General features: G+C 42.0%; 1 protein-coding gene across 5 annotated transcripts in view; it reads left to right on the forward strand.

Moving 5' to 3' along the window:
• The window catches only part of EYA3 (EYA transcriptional coactivator and phosphatase 3), a 96,985-nt gene that overhangs the window by 49,898 nt on the left and 27,260 nt on the right, over positions 1–19,827 (forward strand). For 4 of the 5 annotated variants that reach the window (XM_075853305.1, XM_075853304.1, XM_075853303.1 and 1 more), the window contains 3 exons: positions 10,671–10,848; positions 15,442–15,584; positions 17,914–17,997. In XM_075853305.1, the coding sequence (XP_075709420.1) occupies positions 10,671–10,848; positions 15,442–15,584; positions 17,914–17,997 (405 nt within the window). The remainder of the gene's footprint in view (positions 1–10,670; positions 10,849–15,441; positions 15,585–17,913; positions 17,998–19,827) is intronic. The other variant, XM_075853307.1, reaches the window with a different exon arrangement.

Here is a 19,827-nt window from a genome sequence, read left to right on the forward strand (position 1 = left end):
TCTAGCAACCACGGTATCTGCACTTGACCCCTCCTCCCCGGTGACCATGTTGCTTGGACTTGATGCGACAAAGGTGTCTGACTCTGTATCATGGTCATTTCTCACAGCAGTGTTGAAGTCCCTGGCCTTCAGGGACCGCTTCCTAACGTTCCTCTTACACTCACAGACCTGCTCTACCACGTCCCTTACCATCAATGGGCTCCTCCTATCTCAATTTTCAGGGGTACACGCCAGGGATGCCCTCTCACCGCTACTATTTAATTTGTCCCTAGACCCACTTATTTGTCAGCTACAGTCCCTAGCATGTTTTCAGGGTATACAAATTGGAGATTCTCAAGTTAAGCTATAGGCATTTGCATATGATATTTTGTTCATATCGAACCCAGCTTCTACCCTCCAACTGATCCTCCAGGATATCTAATTTTATGGTTCCATGTCAGGTTTCAAGATTAACCCATTAGTGACCGCCAATACGCCTTTTAACGGCGTCCACTAACGGGCTTTATTCTGATGCATATGCCTTTTTACGGCACTGCATCTGGATAAAGTAAACAGAGCAGGGAGGGTCAAATCTCCCTGCTCAGCTGCTAAAGGTGGCTGGGGGCGTCCCTGCTCTGTCGTGTGAGATCGATATTCGTATCGATCTCACCCGTTTAACCCCTCAGATGCGGTGCGATACGATCGCCGAGTGTCTGTGTCTCCAATGGCAGCCGGGGGCCTAATAAAGGCCCCCAGGTCTGCCTGGAGCGAATGCCTGCTAGATCATGCCGGAGGCATGACCTAGCAGATGCCTGTCCGTTTTAAACGGACAGGCAGTAATACACTGCAATACAAAAGTATTGCAGTGTATTATTATAGCGATCGGAGAATCGCATATTAAAGTCCCCTAGTGGGACTAGTAAAAAAGTAAAAAAAAACTTTCATAAAGTTAATAAAAAAAAAAAAATGAAAAACCCACCTTTTCCCCTTACAAAATGCTTTACTATTATAAAACCAAAATAAAGTAAAAAAGTTACACATATTTGGTATCGCCGCGTCCGTAACGACCCCGACTATAAATCTATAACATTATTTAACCCGCACGGTGAACGCCGTAAAAAATGTAATAAAAAACTGGAAAAATTGCTGTTTTCTGTGTATCCTGACTTTAAAAAAATTTGATAAAAAGTAATCAAAAAGTCGCATCTACTCCAAAATGGTACCAATAAAAACTACAAGTCTTCCCGCAAAAAAAAAGCCCTCATACAACCGCATCGGCGAAAAAATAAAAACGATACGGCTCTTCAAATATGGAGACACAAAAACAAATAAATTTTGAAAAAAAAGTGTTTTTACTGTGTAAAAGTAGTAAAACATACAAAAACTATACAAATTTGGTATCGTTGCAATTGTAACAACCCGCTGAATAAAGTTAGTGTTATTTATATCACACAGTAAACTGCGTAGATTTAAGACGTGAAAAAGAGTGGCCAAATGTCAGGTTTTTTTCTATTCCCCCGCCAAAAAAAAGTTAATAAAAGTTAATCAATAAATAATATGTACCTCAAAATGGTGCTATTAAAAAATACAACTTGTCCCGCAAAAAACAAGACCTTATACAGCTATGTCGACGCAAAAATAAAAAAGTTATAGCTCTTGGAATGGGACGATGGAAAAATGTAAAAAATGGCTTGGTTATTAAGGTTTAAAATAGGCTGGTCATTAATGGGTTAATATACAAAAATCAGAAGCCCTAATTCTTAAAAGTCCCTCCAAGCCACTATGGTCCTCAAAACTTGCATTTAAATGGAACTCTGCTGATATTCCCTGTTTTGGGTGCGTATCATGAGACAACCATCATGTTTATATAAACAAAACCAGAATCCCTTTATTGCGTGTTTGGAATCCCAGCTCTTTGCTCGGAGGCACTTTACGCTATCTTTTTTTGGGAAGGGCGAATTTATTAAAAATGGTTATTTTCCCTAAACTGTTATACTTACTGCAATCCTTGCCTATATACTTGAGACCAGTGGACGTTAAGCGGTTGAACGCTCTCTTTCCTGGCTACATTTGGAACTACAATAGGCCAAGAGTAAGCATGTGCATATTACAGCAACACCTTGAACATGGTGGGTTTAACTTTCCCCAGGTTCACTTATACAATATGGCAGCTCATCTGCGAGTGATCAGGGGTTGGTTAACTGGTAGCTCCTGCTTTACTGATTCTACATTAGACCAACGATTTGCAAGACCGGTTTCCTTAACGTGCCTCCTACACACTCCCTATTCGGCTCGGTCACCTGATCAACGTGCTAACCCCCTAGTTGTGTCTTCATGGAGGACATGGACCAAGGTCAGACAACACTTGGGTTTAAACCTTAGATTCTCCTTACTCCTTCTTTGGATCAATAATTTTGACTTCCAAAATGCTAATCCCCATGCGGTTTTTTGTAGATGGGCTATGAAGTGGTTGACTTGCATTAATCAGATAGTTGACGTGTCCACTCGTCGTCCCTACCCATTTAATGAACTACGTATTCAATAAGATTTTTCGGGACAACACCCGTTTTATTATATGCAGTACTGTAGTTATGCTTACAGGGTCATTCGACACTTACGGGACCAAGACTGGGATGACTTCTTCTGTCACCTAACCCCATCTCATCAATGCCGAAAACGACTGATTACTACACATTACAACACTTTAAGACAATTGTTTGACTACTCTAAATCGTGATCAGGCATATCTTACTGGGTTGACTACTTAGATCAAATAACTCATGACGACATACTGCTATCTATAACTAACGCTGCCAAATATCTCAGCTACGTACTGGGAAATGTCCATTAAAATTGCTCATAGGGCTTACGTCTCCCCTCATAGGGGTTTTCCCATGGGTAACAGCTCAGATCATTCGTGTTTTAAGTGTGGAGCACCACACGCAGATTTATTACATTGCCTCTGGTTATGCCCAACTATTGACTTTTGGCGAAAGATACAGCACTTTGTATCAAACCCCCTGTCTATACAATACCCCCACTCTGAAATGGAGTTTATTTGGCATACCGCCTCCCTCCATGACCCCTATCCCGACCAATCGCAAAAAACGACTATATTGTGTCTCTGCGGCTGCTAGACAAGCGATCTTTCAGGATTGGATAAACAATACACCCTCAACACGTATTTTTCTAGAAAAACTATCATATCTCTTCAGAATGGATTGGGTGGAAACCTCACTTCATAAAGAGCACAAAACTGAAACCTTTTTTAAGTTATGGGAGAAATTTTTGCCTCTTCTACCACTTCATATAACACAAAAACTAATTGCATGCTTTGGTTCCACAACTTGGTATTTGGAACATCAACTGACTGGTGTGGCACCGATCACAATATAATTCCTTAATCTCCGTAGTACATCACAATGACAATGGGAGATACACGTGTCCATCCTCTTCCCTCTGTCCCAGGGTTCTCAAGCACGCGGGCTGCATGCGGCCCCTGGGGCTGTCCTCTGCAGCCCGCGGGACACAGAGCTGCTAGTACAGACTCTGCTCCGGGACTCTGGAATTCCCTGACATCGCTGTCCACATATGGACAGTGATGTCTGGGGCTTCCCCAGAGCCAGAGTCCCGTTCAGAGCGCTAGTATCGGCTCGCTGTCCATATATTGACAGTGTGTCAGGGTTTTCCCCCAGAGCGGAGTCCCGGGCAGAGGGCTAGTATCGGCTCTGCTCCGGTACTCTGTGGAATTCCCTGACATCGCTGTCCATATATGGACAGTGTGTCAGGGTCTTCCCCAGAGCGGAGTCCCGGGCCGAGCGCTAGTATTGGCTCTGCTCCGGGACTCTGGGGAAGCCTCTGACATCGCGGTCCATACATCAACAGTGATGTCAGGGGCTTCCCCAGAGCAAGAGTCCCAGTGATGACAGGAGCACAGCTGGAGTCCCAGGAAGAGCCTACTATCGCTCTGCCCGGGACTCCAGCTCTGGGGTTGCCCCTGACATCCATGTCCATATATGGACAGTGATGTCAGGAGCAGAGCTGGAATCCCAGGCATAGTGCTAGAAGCGGACAACCTAAAAGCGAACCACAAAGGGACATAACCCTTTAAGAAATAGTATACTAAATGATATACAAAAATACAAAATCTTTATTAGATATGATACAAAAATGACATAACACGGAATATAAAAGAAAGGATGAACCATACATGGAGATATAGACAGTGTATGTTCATGGTCTTTTACATCTGACCTCCGAGTCAACCAAACATGGGTAACCAGGAAACGCTCATATAATCCACAGGGAAGAAAAGGATGAAACGTGCGTATGGAATTACCATACCCAAATATTTTAAAGTGCTGCCTATCTGCAAATATAGTACATAAAAGTAAGCTCGGACAATCCTATCGTATTACATAGGCATAAATAGCCAAGGAAAGTAAGGCTGAAATAGCTAGTCAAAAGAAAATAAATCATTCAGAAATTAAAGGCCAGCACATACCCTGGAACATGATGGAGAGCGGAACCAGCAACCCAAAATGGATGGATGAATATGCGCCTCGGCGCGCCTTTCGCCCTACAGACCGGCTTCGTCAGGAGGCTCCGTGCTAGAAGCGGCTCTGCTTTGGGACTCCAGCTCTGGGCAAGCCCCTGACATCACTGGTCACTGTCCATATATGGACAGTGATGTTAATGGCTTCCCCAGAGTTCCGGCGCAGAGCCTATACTAGTGCTCTGCTCCGGGACTCCGGCTCTCAGGTTGCCCCTGATATCACATTCTGGTCCAGGAGGATCCCCTGACGTCCCTGTGTATGGACAGTGACGTCAGGGGCTCCAACAGTAGAGGAATCCCCAGCTAAAGTGTCGGCAACGCTCTGGCTGGGGATTCCACTCCTAGAGGGAGCCCCAATGAAGCCATCTACTTGGGGTGTGTGTGTCAGCATCTGCGGAGGGCACTGTGTCAGCATCTGCGGAGGGCACTGTGTCAGCATCTGCGGAGGGCACTGTGTCAGCATCTGCGGAGGGCACTGTGTCAGCATCTGCGGAGGGCACTTTGGCAGCATCTAGGGGTGTGTTGCAAATTTTAACCCCTTCCCGCACCTTGACGTAACTGCACGTCAATGTGTGCAGTACATTCACAATGGCTTCGGGGCTGCCATGTACAGAAGCCTATGAGGACCAGCCGGAGGCTTCCTGTCAGTGTGACCGTTACGTCACAATGACAGTTGGAATGAATTACACTACGTGTGTAATGTAATGTATGCCAGCAGCGATCAGAGCTGCAAGTCGAAGTGTCCCCTAGTGGGACAAGTGAAAAGTAAAAAAAAAAGAATAAAAATGTTTTTAAAAAAAAAGTGTCAAAATAAAGTTAGAAGTGATATAAACTAGAACTGTTTTTTTTCCCTATAATAAGTCTTTTATTATAGGAATAAAAATGAATACGTAAAAAAAAAGTACACATTTGGTATCACCGCGTTCGTAACGGCCCCAACTATAAAACTATAATACCGCAAAAAAAAATAAACGAAAAACAGTGCCAGAATCACTGTTTTGGTCACCACCCCTCCCAAAATATACAATAAAAAGTGATCAAAAAGTCGCATGTAGGCCAAAATAGTACCAATAAAAACTACAACCCGTCCCGCAAAAAAAATAAGTCATGGCTCTCAGAATATGGTGACACAAAAAATAAATTATTTTCTAAATAAGTTATTTTATTGCGCAAACGCTGCAAAACATAAAAAAACCTATATACGTATGGTATCGCTGTAATCGTACCGACCCGCAGAATAAAATATAATGGTCATTTATAGCCCAGGGTGAACGCTGTAAAAAATAAATGAAAATCTGAATTTTGGTTTTTGGTCACCTGGTTTGCTGAAAAATTGAATAAAAAGTGATCAACAAAATCGTATGTACACCAAAATGGTACCAATGAAAATTACAGATTGTCCCGCAAAAAATAAGCCCTCACGCAGCTCCGGTGGTGAAAAAATAAAAAAAGTTCCGGTTCCCAGATTATGGCGATGCAAAATGTGCAGAGCGTTCCAAAAGCGGATAAGTTCGGGCGCCATTTATAAGTGCAACACTGGCCACATATCTGCGGATTATTATTTATTTACCCCATTATTATACCCTCTTATTATGCCCCTGATGTACTCTGCCCAGCCTACACATGCCCCCACATTATAAACTGAAATACCAGCAAAACGCCAGAGCTACTACAAAGCAAAATCTGCGCTCCAAAAGCCAAATGGCGTCCCTCCCTTCTGAGCCCTACAGCATGCCCAAACAGCCGTTTACGTCCACCGATATAGCATCGCCATACCCGGGAGAACCCTGTTATTTTTTTATTTGTGGCACAAACTGGGCACAACATATAGTGCACTAAAATGGCACATCAGTGGAAAATTGTAATTTTCACTCTACACCATCTGCTGCGCATTAAACCCTTCGCGCACCATGACTTAATAGCATGTCGTGGTGTGGGGGGTGATATATGGAGCGTCTCTCGCGCTGAGCCCGTGCCATACGCTGCGGGTGTCAGCTGTGTATTACAGCTGATACCCGGGACTAACGGACAGAAACAGCGATCGCGCTGTTACAGGAGCCTGTAAAAATGACAATATACTGCAATACATTAGTATTGGAGTGTATTCTACCAGTGATCTAACGATCACTGGTTCAAGTCTCCTAGGAGGACTAATAAAATGTGTAAAAACAAAAGTAAATAGTTATTATTAGTGGAAAAAATTAAATAAATATTTAAAGTCCAAAAAAAACCCTTTTCATATTTTTTCTCTAAAGTAATGTAAAAAAAATACACAAAATTGGTATCGCTGCGTCCGTAAAAGTCCAAGCTATTACAATATACCATTATTGAACTCGCACGGTGAACGCTGTGAAAAATAAAGAATTTTAAATGGCAAAATCGCAGTTTTTTTGGTCACCTTCACTCTACCAAAAAATTTAATAAAAAGCGCTCAAAAAGTCTTACGTACCAAAAAAATGGCAAAAAATAAGCCCTCACACCGCTCTATTGACAGAAAAATAAAGAAGTTGGGGCTCTCGGAAAGCGGGGAGGAAAAAAGAAAAAGCAAAACATGGATGAGTCCGGAAAGGGTTAATTACTTTCTAGTGAAAAAGCATTTATGATCACGTGGGGTATAGCCGTACTCGGGAGAAATTGCTTTAAAAATGTTGGGGTGCATTTTCTCCTTTATCCTTTGTGAAATTGAAAAAATTCAACATTTTAGTGGAAATAATGTTGATATTAATTTTCACGGCCTAATTCTAATAAATTCTGTAAAAGACGTGTGGGGCCTAAATGCTCACTATACCCCTAGATCGATTCCTTAAAGGGAATGTGTTGCCAGAAAAACATGTTTTTTTTTTAAAAATGAAACATTTAGTGTGTGGGTGATTAAACATTGTTCAAATTTTTTTTTTTTTTTGCACGAGCCAGGAAATATTATAAATTATTTCTAATTTATAATACTACCCATTTTTGGTCACTAGATGGAGCTGTTCCCAAAATTGCAACATTGGGTTAAAAGCCCTCGCTCTAGTGAGCTCTCAGCATCCCCCCCTCCTTTATCCTGGCTAGTGCCGGGATAAACGAGGGGTTTGAACGGTGTAACCTCCTACACTGTGTGTCGCCATTTTTTTGAGCTAACCCACAGTGTAGTAGGTTTACATACAGTAGTAAACACACACAAACACGAACATACATTGAAATCTCTTACCTGCTCCTGCCGCCGCGGCTCCCTCCGGCCCGTCCGCTCCGTTTGCTGGTGCAAGTGCACAAATCCGGAAGCCGCGACCGGAAGTAGTAATATTACTGTCCGGCCGCGACTTCCGGTCCACAGGAAAATGGCGCCGGACGGCGCCAATTTCGAATAGGACTGTGTGGGAGCGGCGCATGCGCAGTTCCCACACAGACGCCGTACACTGCAGTCAATGGGACGGGAGCCGTTCGCAGTCCCTATGGGACTGTGGCTGCCGTATTCCATGTCTGTATGTGTCGTTAATCGACACACACAGAAATGGAACAAAAAATGGCAGCCCCCATAGGGAAGAAAAAGTGTAAAAATAAGAAAAAGTAAAACACAAACACACAAATGAATATAAACGTTTTTAATAAAGCACTAACATCTTTAACATATAAAAAAATAATTTGTGATGACACTGTTCCTTTAAGTGGTGTAGTTTCCCAAATGGGGTTACTTTTGGGGTGTTTCCACTGTTTCGGTCTCTCAGTGGCTTTGCAAATTCGACATGACACCCAAAAACTATTCCAGCTAAATTTGAGCTCCAAAAGCCAAATGGTGCTCCTTCCTTCTAAGCCCCGGTGTGGGTCCAAACAGCAATTTATTACCACGTATGGGGTATTTACGTAATCAGGAGAAATTGTTTTACAAATGCTGGGGTGCTTTTTCTCCTTTATTCCTTGTAAAAATTAAAAATGTCTAAGTTCTTACAGAAAAAAAGTAGATTTTTACCTTTACAGACGAATTCGAATGACTTCAGCAAAACAACTGTGGGGTCAAAATGCTAACTTTACCCCTAGAAAAAATCCTTGAGGGTTGTAGTTTACAAAATGGGGTCACTATTGGGGGGTTTCCACGGTTTTCATCCCTCCACTGCATTGCAAACGCGACACGGCACTGAAAACTATTCCAGCAAAATCAGAAATCCAAAATCCAAATGGTGCTCCTTCTCTTCTGAGGCCTGCTGTGGGTCCAAACAGCAGTTTATTACCACATATGGGGTATTGCTATAATCGTAAGAAATTGTTTTACATATGTTGGGGTGTTTTTTCTACTTTATTCCTTGTAAAAATTTTACATTTTTACGTTTTTTCACAAAAAATGTAGATTTTCATCTTCACATACTAATTCAAATAAATTTAACAAAAAAACAACTGTGGGTTCAAAATGCTAACTATACCCCTAGATAAATTCCTTTACGGGTATAGTTTCCAAAATGGGGTCACTTTTGGGGGGGTCTTTACTGTTTTGGTACCACAAGACCTATTCAAACCTGACATGGTGCCTAAAATATATTCTAAAAAAAAAAGGAGGCCCCAAAATCCACTTGGTGCTTCTTTGCTTCTGAGGCCAGTGTTTCAGTCCATTAGCACACTAGGACCACATGTGGGATATTTCTAAAAACTGCAGAATCTGGGCAATAAATATTGAGTTGCATTTCTTGGGTAAAACCTTCTGTGGTACAGAAAAAATGTATTACAAATGAATTTTCGAAAAAAACAAAATGAATATTGTAAATTTCACCTCTACTTTGCTTTAATTCCTGTGAAACGCCTAAAGGGTTAAAGCACTTTCTGAATGCTATTTTGAATACTCTGAGGGGTGCAGTTTTCAAAATGGGGTGATTTATGGGGACTTTCTAATATATAAGGCCCTCAAAGCCACTTCAGAACTGAGCTGGTCCCTAGGCTTTTGAAATTTTCTTGAAAATATGAGAAATTGCTGCTAAAGTTCTAAGCCTTGTAACGTCCTAGAAAAATAAAAGGATGTTCAAAAAACGATGCAAACATAAAGTAGACATATGGGGAATATAAACTAGTAAGTATTTTGTGTGGTATTACTATCTGTTTTACAAGTAGATACATTTAAATTTAGAAAAATGCTAATTTTTGCTAATTTTCTCTAAATCTTGGTGTTTTTTACAAATAAATATTAAATTTATCGACCAAATTTTTTCCCTAACAAAGTACAATATGTCACGAGAAAACAATCTCAGAATCACATGGATAGGCAAAAGCATTCCGGAGTTATTACCACATAAAGTGACACATGTCAGATTTGAAAAATCGGCTTTGTCCTGAAGGCCAAAACAGGCTCAGTCCTGAAGGCGTTAAACCTAGCGGTATTATTATAGTAATGTAGTATTATTATTATAGTAATCTAGTGTTCTAGTAGATGAAATAACTAATTTGATTAGTTCCACTTCCCATTTTTTCTATATGTGGCCCGTTCACCCGGCCGAGTTTGAGACCCCTGCTCTATCCTCTTTCCCCCTTTTCTTATGTTTTATTTAGTATGTTTTATGATTCAATGACTTTTGGCACTTCTTCATTTTGTTTTTGGGGCAAAATCTAAACCCAATTATCACTTTATGAATGATCATTTGATGTATACTGTGCAATGTGTACAATAACAGTATGTGTTTAGAGATGCTTTTCCCATGGGACATCTTGTTGATCCTTTGTTTGCTTGTTTGCAAAATAAAAATACATATTTAAAAAAAAAATTTGGTTTGTAGTTGTCAGTGGCTGCTGCTTACATTTTACCATCCAATTTTTTTTTTTAACTATTAGCAGTTTTTACGTCATTTACACCATAATTAAAGCTGTTACTTGTAGAACACGCAGAATAAATTGACTGGCTAAACAAATGCATTTGATAGTAATATGTAGTTTGTTTGCTCTCACTTTTTACTTGTACCACAACAACCTTGGTTTTTGCATCATTGGCCTGTCATTCATGGACAGATGGCTAAATGGTCGTTTTGGGTCCGACTTCATTTTAAAGAGATTTTCCGACATGTTGAAAAAATTCAATAGCTCACAATCTCCACACTATGATCTGGGCCTTGTAAAGACCGCTATAATTTGTTTTCCTGTATCCAGGATATTCTTTCATTCAGCTTTTTGTTTCTTCAAGGAATATCCCACATATACAATCCTTGGACAGAACCAGTATCAACAATGTTACCCAAATCAAAACTTCACAACAGGAACGGCCACTGGCACGGCAGAGAACATCATGGTGACATCAGATTTTCAAGAGAATAAAACAGGCTCAACATCCCCAGCACAGACTGCTCAGAGACCAGTTTCTGGTTTGTATATACTTTAGCAGTTTTACACATTTGGTGATTTAGAAAGTGTCCTTTAGTCTATCTAGACTCTTCAATACAGAATGCATTGAGTGGGGGATGCCTATTTGGTTGATTGTGGTAAGTTACTATTAAGTAGTTGTACTCTACCTATCCACAGGTATTTTCCATATAATCGGCTGTGTAATAGAAGTCTTGTTTAAAGGGAATGTGTCGCTCGGAAAAAAAATAAAATTCTTTTTTTAGTTAAACTGTTAGTATATAAAAGATTGCACATTGTTTTAATTTTTTCACAAGTCAGGAAATATTATACATTAGATTCTAATTTATAACATTTCCATGTGCTGGTCACTAGAGGGAGCAATTCCCAAAATTTCATGCCAAAAATGGCATGTGGTAAAGCAACCTCATTGCTTTATGCTGCAAAATTGGAGCAGACACACTCGCTCTAGTGTACTCAAACAATCCCCCCCCCCTCCTTTCTCCTGGCTAGTGCCAGGAGAAAGGAGGGGGTTGAATGTTCAAACCTCCTACACTGTGTGCCGCCATTTTTTTAGCTAATGCACAGTGTAGGAGGATTAGATACAGTGGTAATCAGACAGTATAACACGAACATACACACACATCACATGCATAAACATAACTTACCTGCCGCTGTCTTCGCTCCTAGTCCTTGCTTCTGAACATATGCACGGAAGCCGCGACCGGAAGTAGTCGTCATACTGTCCGGCCAAGGCTTCCGGTCCACATGAAAATGGCGCCGGATGTCGCTCTGCCGAAGACCTTCCTTTCGGACTGTGTGGGAGCGGCGCATGAACCGTTCCCACAAAGACCGCGTACACTATAGTGAATGGAACGGCCCCCGTTCGCATTCTCTATGGGGATGTATGTGCTGTATTCCATCTCTGTATGTGTCGTTAATCGCCACATACAGAGATGAAAAAAAAAAAAATGGCAGCCCCCATAGGGAAGAAAAAGAAAAAAGTAAAACACAAATAAATAAAATTTACTTTAATGACATAATAAAAGCAATAACATATATAAAAAAAAAAAATTTCCGTGACACCTTCCCTTTAACCCCTTAGTGACCACCAGTACGCCTTTTTACGTTGGTCACTAAGGGGCCTTAGGCTAGGCTGACGCCTTTTCACGTTCGCCTAGTCTAAGTCCTGCATGGGTCTCACGTGCAGGCTGGAGCCGGGGCTCTGCTGTCTGATGACAGCTGAGCTCCTGCTCCAACGCCCGCAATCGAAGTTTACTTCGATCGCAGCCGTTTAACCCGTTAAATGCCGCCGTCAATAGCGACCGCGGCATTTAACTTTGTTTACAGAGGGAGTGCGCTCCCTCTGTCACCCATCGGCGGCCCGCGAATGCAATCGCTGGTCTCCGATGGGGTGTCATGGCAGCCGGGGGCTTGATAAAAGCCCCCAGGTCTGCCCTAACAGATTGCCTGTCAGATTTACACGGACAGGCAATAATGCTCTGGTATACCAAAGCATTATAGCAGCCATCTGAAGATCGCACAGTAAAGTCCCCTAGTGGGACTAGTGAAATAAATAATAAATGTGAAATGAAGATTATTAATAAAAAGTACAGTAAAAAAAGAAATCCATTTTTTTCCCTAAAAAGTGGTTTTATTTAGTAAAAGTGTAAAAAATAAATGTACACATATATGGTATCGCCGCGACCGTAATGACTCCATTAATAAAGTTAATATGTAATTTAAACCGCAAGGTGAACACCGTAAAAAAAAAACACAAAAAACAATGGCGAAATTGCAATTTTTTTTCCATTGCCCCCCAAAAAAGTCATAATAAAAATGAATTAATAAGTTCCATGCACCCCAAAACAGTACCATTCAAAACTACGTTTCGTCCCGCAGAAAACAATCCCGAAAAATCACTACATTGATGGAAAAATAAAAAAATTACGGCTCTTGGAAAGCGACGATGCAAAAACAAATAATTTTAGTTCAAAAGTGTTTTTATTGTGCAAAAGTCGTAAAACATAAAAAAACCTCCACATATGTGGTATCGCCGTAATCGTACCGACCCATAGAATAAAGGTAACATGTTATTTACGTCGCATAGTGAACGGCGCCAATTTAAAAACGCATAGAACAATGGCGGAATTTCAGTTTTTTTTTTATAATCCCCCCCCCCCCCCAAAAAGTTAATAAAAGTTAATAAAAAAATTATATGTACCCAAAAATGGTGCTATTAAAAAGTACAACTAATCCCACAAAAAACAAGTCCTCATACAGCTATGTAGACGAAAAAATAAAAAGGTTATAGCTCTTTGAATGCGACTATAGAAAAACGAATAAAATAGCTTTGTCATTAGGGCCTAAAATGGGCTGGTCACTAAGGGGTTAACCAGACAACACCTATCTTGCCCATCACCTTTTAACATACCATTACTAGATCAGCCACGTTTGTGGCAGTAGAAGATTGTTTTGGTGCTCTGCGTAAACCTGTTATTTCCATACATTTGTGACACAAAGCACTATGATATTTGGCTTGCGAAGTTTCATGGCCACGGCCTTTTTTTCTGATAGCATATTGCTATGCAAAACCACTGTGTGATATTCAGCATTTTTATGATGTCTTACTACTGTACAAACAGCTACATGATCTCAAAGGGGTATTTCGATTAGATATTTATGCTATATCTGTTAGAGGGAGCTACGCATGTGTAGTTAGGTCTAGCCTGCCCCTCCACCTGTTTTTGGCTGCCTCCTGAAAGATGGGGTCAAACTTCTGGTCCCACCACCTATCAGATGCTTATGGCATATACTTTGGATAAGCCATAGATGTCTTGTGTCAGAATATCCCTTTTGAGCTGGCTATTCAACTTAGGCCGGATTCAGTCGAGTGTGTGCGTTTTGCGCACGCAAAAACCGCGGAGTTTTGCGTGCGCAAAAGGCACTTGACAGCTCCGTGTGCCCTGTTCATATGGATGCGCGGCTGCGTGCTTTTTGCGCAGCCGCCATCTTTATGACACTCCGTTTGGATGTTTGTAAACAGAAAAGTACGTGGTGCTTTTCTGTTTACATTCATTCTTTTACTGTTATTGCGCAAATAACGCTTGTCCCACGTGGGGCATGCGTGATTTTCACGCACCCATTGACTTCAATGGGTACGTGATGCGCGAAAAACGCCTAAATATAGAACATGTCGTGAGTTTTACGCAGCGGACTCATGCTGCGCAAAACTCACGGACAGTCTGCACTGCCCCATAGACTTGTATTGGTCCGCGTGAAAACCACACGGGCTGCACGGACGCAAATCACGTTCGTCTGAATCCGGCCTTAGATTAATGTCAGGAGATTGCGCCAGCAATTTGTACAGATGCTTTACACCTGAAACAAGGATCGAGCATGTTGGGATTTCCACATGTACGATTGATCCTTTGTTGCCAGGGAGGTATGAGCTGCCAGAGGGCCCGGTATTATCCTCCTGGCCCTATGGCAATAAAAATGCAAGCTTGCCTGATGTATGTTTGAGTGAGTTTAGGAACATTCCTGACAGGCGTGTTGTGTATAACCAGCTTTAGGTCTTATTTACACAAACGTGTGCGTTTTGCGCACGCAAAAAACGCGTTTTTTTTGTGCGTTGCAGTTCAGTGTGTCATCGGTGATTGGTGCGTGGCCGTGTGAATTTCGCGCATATGGCATCCTTATGACACGCGGTTTTGAGGTTTAGAAAATGTAATGAAGGAGGTGGTTTTATTTTTCCCTTCATTTCTTGAATATCTGTTGCGCGAATCATGCGCAGCACACGGAAGTGCGTCCGTGTGCTGCGTATGATTCGCGCTGCGTGAAAAACACTGAATGTCTGAATGGCCCCATTGACTTACATAGGTCCGTGCGTCGTGCGTGATTTTCACGCGCCTATCACGGACATGAAACACATTTGTGTAAATAAGGCCTTACTGTGTGTGTGGTCCTTATGTTAGAGTATAGTAGGGATAGTTTCCTATTCTTACATTTACTATTATGTCTTCAGTTTTTGTGTTTTTAAGTTGATCTGAAAGTGTACTGGCTATAATCGGTATGTCCGTGTATATATAGATGGTTTGTATGTGTTCTCACAAAGAAAACGTCATTAGATTATGAGAAAGCTACCCAAAAAGTTTAGTGCCAGCAGCAAATTTCTAGGCACATTGGCTTCCTTGTTCCTGGATTTTGTCCAGTTCTAACATTAGAGTATTAAAGCTTAAGTGTTGGATTTCTTTCAAATTAAAAAATTAGAACAGATTTTGGTCCAATTCTCAAAGTATCTGTGAATACAGGAAGTGAGCGTGAATGTATTTATATTCTTTGAATACCAGTCAGCTGTCTTTTTTATTATGTGATGACTTATCTTATATTGACCTATCTTGTTGTATTCTTTTGGGTTGGCTGGTGCTAGGGCCTCAGAATTCATATCCCCAATTCATTAACCCCACAACTATCCTGACCAATAAATGGGCGATAGACCTACATTTACAAAATATGATAGTATATACAGCATATTACAAAATTCTGGGCTTCCCTGGCTGAGATAATAATATTTTTGTAAAGATCCTGATAATCTTTCTTATCCTTCCTTCTAGGTGATAACATTGCAGGCCAGGCAATGATGAGAGCAATGAGCAGCAAAGAGACCGAGGAACAAAGTAAGAAGAATGTAACTGTAAAGAATAGAGGGAAGGGTAAGAAAAGTGATGCCTCCTCACCACAGCACAGCGATCTTGAGGTAAGTAAATGGTACTGCAGCCTGAGTTAATGTACTTTTGCCGTGGCTCTCTGGAAATGGCTAATTGAGGGAGGTCCCAAGCGTGGGGATTCCCTGTGAAGGTCATATGTGCTAATAGGATATATGGATAGGGATTGTCTAGATGTGACCGCTCCTTTAACATAAAACTTACATAGTAAGGGAATTAACTATATTGATAGTCTGTAACTATGACTTGAAGGGCAAGTCCTTTGATGTTTAGTTTGCGTGTATTCACTGACATAATTGAGAAGAAGTTCTGAAAGAAGTTGGTCAGTGTGTACATAACTTAGATGGAGTTCACTTTTTAATAAAGTGGCTTTTAGGGTTGTTGGAGATGACTTTTTCTTCTCAGAAACTGCACCCCTCTTTTCCATGTCCTGTGTCTGTTATTGAATCTTCATCCTATTCACTTGATCTCCGGACACAGCCCATTGACAAAAGTAGTGCTGTTTCTGGGGTGGGGGATGAGGGGTAGCAGACCACTTTTTCATACAAGCCCTTTAGATAGACTGCACACTCTTAAGCCTCATCCACACGAACGTGTTATACGTCCGTGCTACGCACGGGATTTTCACGCGCGCCGCACGGACCTACCGTGTTTCCCCGATAGTAAGACACCCCCGATTGTAAGACGTATCGGGGGTTTCAGGGGGGTCGGCTAATATAAGCCGTACCCCGAAAGTAAGACATATGTCTTACTTTCGGGGAAACACGGGGGTATTTCTGATGCGCGGCTGCGTGATTTTCGCGCAGCCGCCATCATAGAGATGAGTCTAGTCGCCGCCCGTCACTGTCCAAGGTGCTGAAAGAGCTAACTCTTTCAGCACCCTCGACAGTGAATGCCGTGAAAAAAAGAAAAAGTTCGTACTTACCGAGAACTTCCCGGCCGTTGCCTTGGTGACGCGTCCTTGGTGACGCGCCTCTCGACATCGGGCCCCACCTCCCTGGATGACGCGCCAGTCCATGTGACCGCTGCAGGCTGTGCTTGGCCTGTGATTGGCTGGAGCTGTCACTTGGCCTGAATTGTCATCCCGGGAGGTCAGACTGGAGGAAGACGCCGGGAGTTATCGGTAAGTCAGAACTTCTTTTTTTTTGACAGGTTCATGTTTATTGGGATCGGAAGTCACTGTCCATGGTGCTGAAACAGTTTAACTCTTTCAGCACCATGAACAGTGACTATCTAGAAAATCGAGCAACGCAACGCAATATAAGACATACCCCGAAAGTAAGACATAGTGGGGATTTTGGGGATAAAAAGAAAGTAAGACACTGTCTTACTTTCGGGGAAACACGGTATGTAAGTGGGCCGTTCAGACTGTCAGGGATTTTCACGCAGCGTATGTGTGCTGCATAAAACTCATGACATGTCCTATACTTGCCCGTGTTTCGCGCAGCACGCACCCATTGAAGTCAATGGGTGCGTGCAAATCGTACATGGCACACGGAAGCACTTATGGGTGCTGCGTGTGATTCGCGCAACCGTAGTAAAAAGAATGAATGAAAACAGAAAAGCACCTCGTGCTTTTCTGTTTGTAAACCTAAAACCAGAGTTTCATAATGATGCCAGCTGTTCGAAAATCACGCAGCCACGCACCATATGCTGATGCCACACGGACCTTTTGCGTGCGCAAAACGGACACGTCCGTGTGAATAAGGCCTAAGTATAGTATTTATACTGTCAGATCCCAAGATCTGCTCTGAATGGCTCTGGCGTTTTTTTTTTTTTAGGCTAGGCCGTCACAGAAATTTTTGATCACATTCTGGTTAAGAAAGTTAGACAACTATGGTAGAATAATTTTTGCAATCGTCGCTAGTTATCCACAACTTTTTCTCCATGGGAAAACATTGAAGTCACTTTTTTTTTTTTCTACAATAATTGCATAACTAAAAGTTGCCATGGCGCACTAGCCCAAGTTACTATGTTAGGTTGCTATAATGTTCTGTGATACGCTACATTCATGAAGATCAATGCACATTTTTTTTGGCAGAGCTGCTTACACGAATGCAGCAATGGAAATTGACAGCACTTTACACATACTTTAACCATAATGAATAATAAATAACCCTTTATCAAAAAGGATTATTCATTTCTATGATGTTTTTGTTAGTTGCATCAGTCATGTTAGTCTGTTATATTAGTATATTGTTTTTGTGGCTAAGTTTGAGTTATCTTTGAGACACTACACGAGCGGTCACTGGCCATCTACTTGCGTCTTCTGCTTTTCTTTCCATTTTTTTCTTTTTTGCCAGTATGACTGTTCTTAGACACTACAAAGCTTGTTGCATATATTTCTCTTTGTTTCCCCAGCGTGTGTTTTTGTGGGACTTGGATGAGACCATTATCATCTTTCACTCTCTGCTCACCGGTTCATATGCACAAAAGTATGGAAAGGTACAGACTTCAGGATCCACTCTTGAATGTAAAACACCTATGTACTCATCTATCGTCAAACCGTTCAATAAGTTCAGTCTGATAACTGTGACTACACTTCCATTTCATTTTTGTTAAATTTCAGCTTTAACAAATAAAACAGCAGAAAGCTGAATGTGCTTTCAGCTGATGATATACTTTGAGGCATGTTTATGGGATGTGTAGGTGGGACATAGGTGAGTCATAGTTTTGTTTGTTCAAAATCGGCCATATACTTGCACTTCTGCATAAAGCGGTTTGTAACTTTTTATTTTATGCTGACACTCAAAGAGAATCCTCACCTTTTATCATCGTGTCATGTTTTATGCCCAAAATTCTGTGCAATAATTTCTTTTATATCTCTCTATCGGTCAGGGCGTTGTTTTTCTAATACAGAGCTCCAAATACTGTGCATAGACACAGTCCCAGAGAACTCCTATAAATCCATGACATTAACAGTCTAGCCTTAGAATAGGCCATCAATCTTTTATCAATAGGGATCTGACCTCTGAGACCCCTGTCGATCATTGAAGGGCCACGGGTCTTCTGCAATCGCCCCGTCCCCTTCATTGTTTAAATAGGCAAAGAGACTACTCCATACAAGTAGCCGTGCCTGGGTTTGCAGCTCATACTATTTAAGTGAATTGGGATGAGCTGCTGCACCAGGCCACAGCTTTTTGTACAGACAAGTCTCTTTGCTTACGTATGTAAACACTGACCACAGCCCTTTCAATGGGCTGATCGGCAGCTCATTGGGAAGGCTACCGGCCAGTAGAATTTTCACAGGGACCCTATATAAGGGTAGGAGAAGTCTCATAGTCTTCATTTACTGTAGTTTTACAAGTTGCAGAACTCTTGAGTTTTGTCAACTTGTTATATTAGACTGGCTATTTACAACCCAATTGGTGTCCTGTCTGGCAGGAAGTTTACACCTCCGCACAGAAAACCGTTTTAGTTTTAATAGAACTAGCTTTTATAACCGGCGTTGCTCAGGAGGTTGACTTACGGTATAGATGGCGTCCGTCAGAGCGCCATGCGCATCCGTCAGACACCGGCGCCATGTTGCATGACACGGGACTCCTCGCATGCCCAGTGCAGCACGAGAACACCCCTCCCCCGCCTGTGCACATCGCGCACGTGCCAGGGCCGCCCACATCGCGGCACTCCGCGCGTGCCAAGTGCGACGGCCGGGGGCAGGACCAAGCACCACACCTCCCGTACCCAGTGCGCATGCAGTACCCAGTGACACCAGGAGAAACATGGCGCGGCTCCCTGCGCATGCGCAGTACGACAGGCGCCGGATGCCTCAAGTCCAGTAACGGGAACGATGCAGCTCCAGGGAAAGTGAATGTGTGTAGTGGTGTATGCGATAACCGCAATGTGTGCCCCACTTATAATAATAATAATAAATGGTACATAAGAAGTGTGTGTTATTAGAGGTTGGAGATGATAGAAAGAATCCATAACCCTCAATATTATGTAGGAATAATGACAACTTCCCCTTTGGCACATCCTGTTAGTATGATCCATTTTAAACCAGTGAAAAATCGGTCTTCAAACAAACTTTCGATTTTAGTTTTAATAGAATACCCCTCTTAGCAATTCAGCGCTTAAAGGGGTATAACGATCTCAGACATTTATGGTATATCCTCAAGATAAATCATTAATGTCAGCCGCTTGTCCCATCCCTGTGAGCAGAACATGAGGGTTCCCAACACTCGTCCCTTCTCACCAGGCAGAGAATGAATGGGGAGGTGTGCGTGGCTCTCTCCACTCTCTTCTATGGGAGGTACTGAGGTGGATATTCCATAA

The sequence above is a fragment of the Rhinoderma darwinii genome, chromosome 2, assembly GCF_050947455.1.
Source record: "Rhinoderma darwinii isolate aRhiDar2 chromosome 2, aRhiDar2.hap1, whole genome shotgun sequence".
In the NCBI taxonomy this organism is placed as follows: Eukaryota; Metazoa; Chordata; class Amphibia; order Anura; family Rhinodermatidae; genus Rhinoderma; species Rhinoderma darwinii.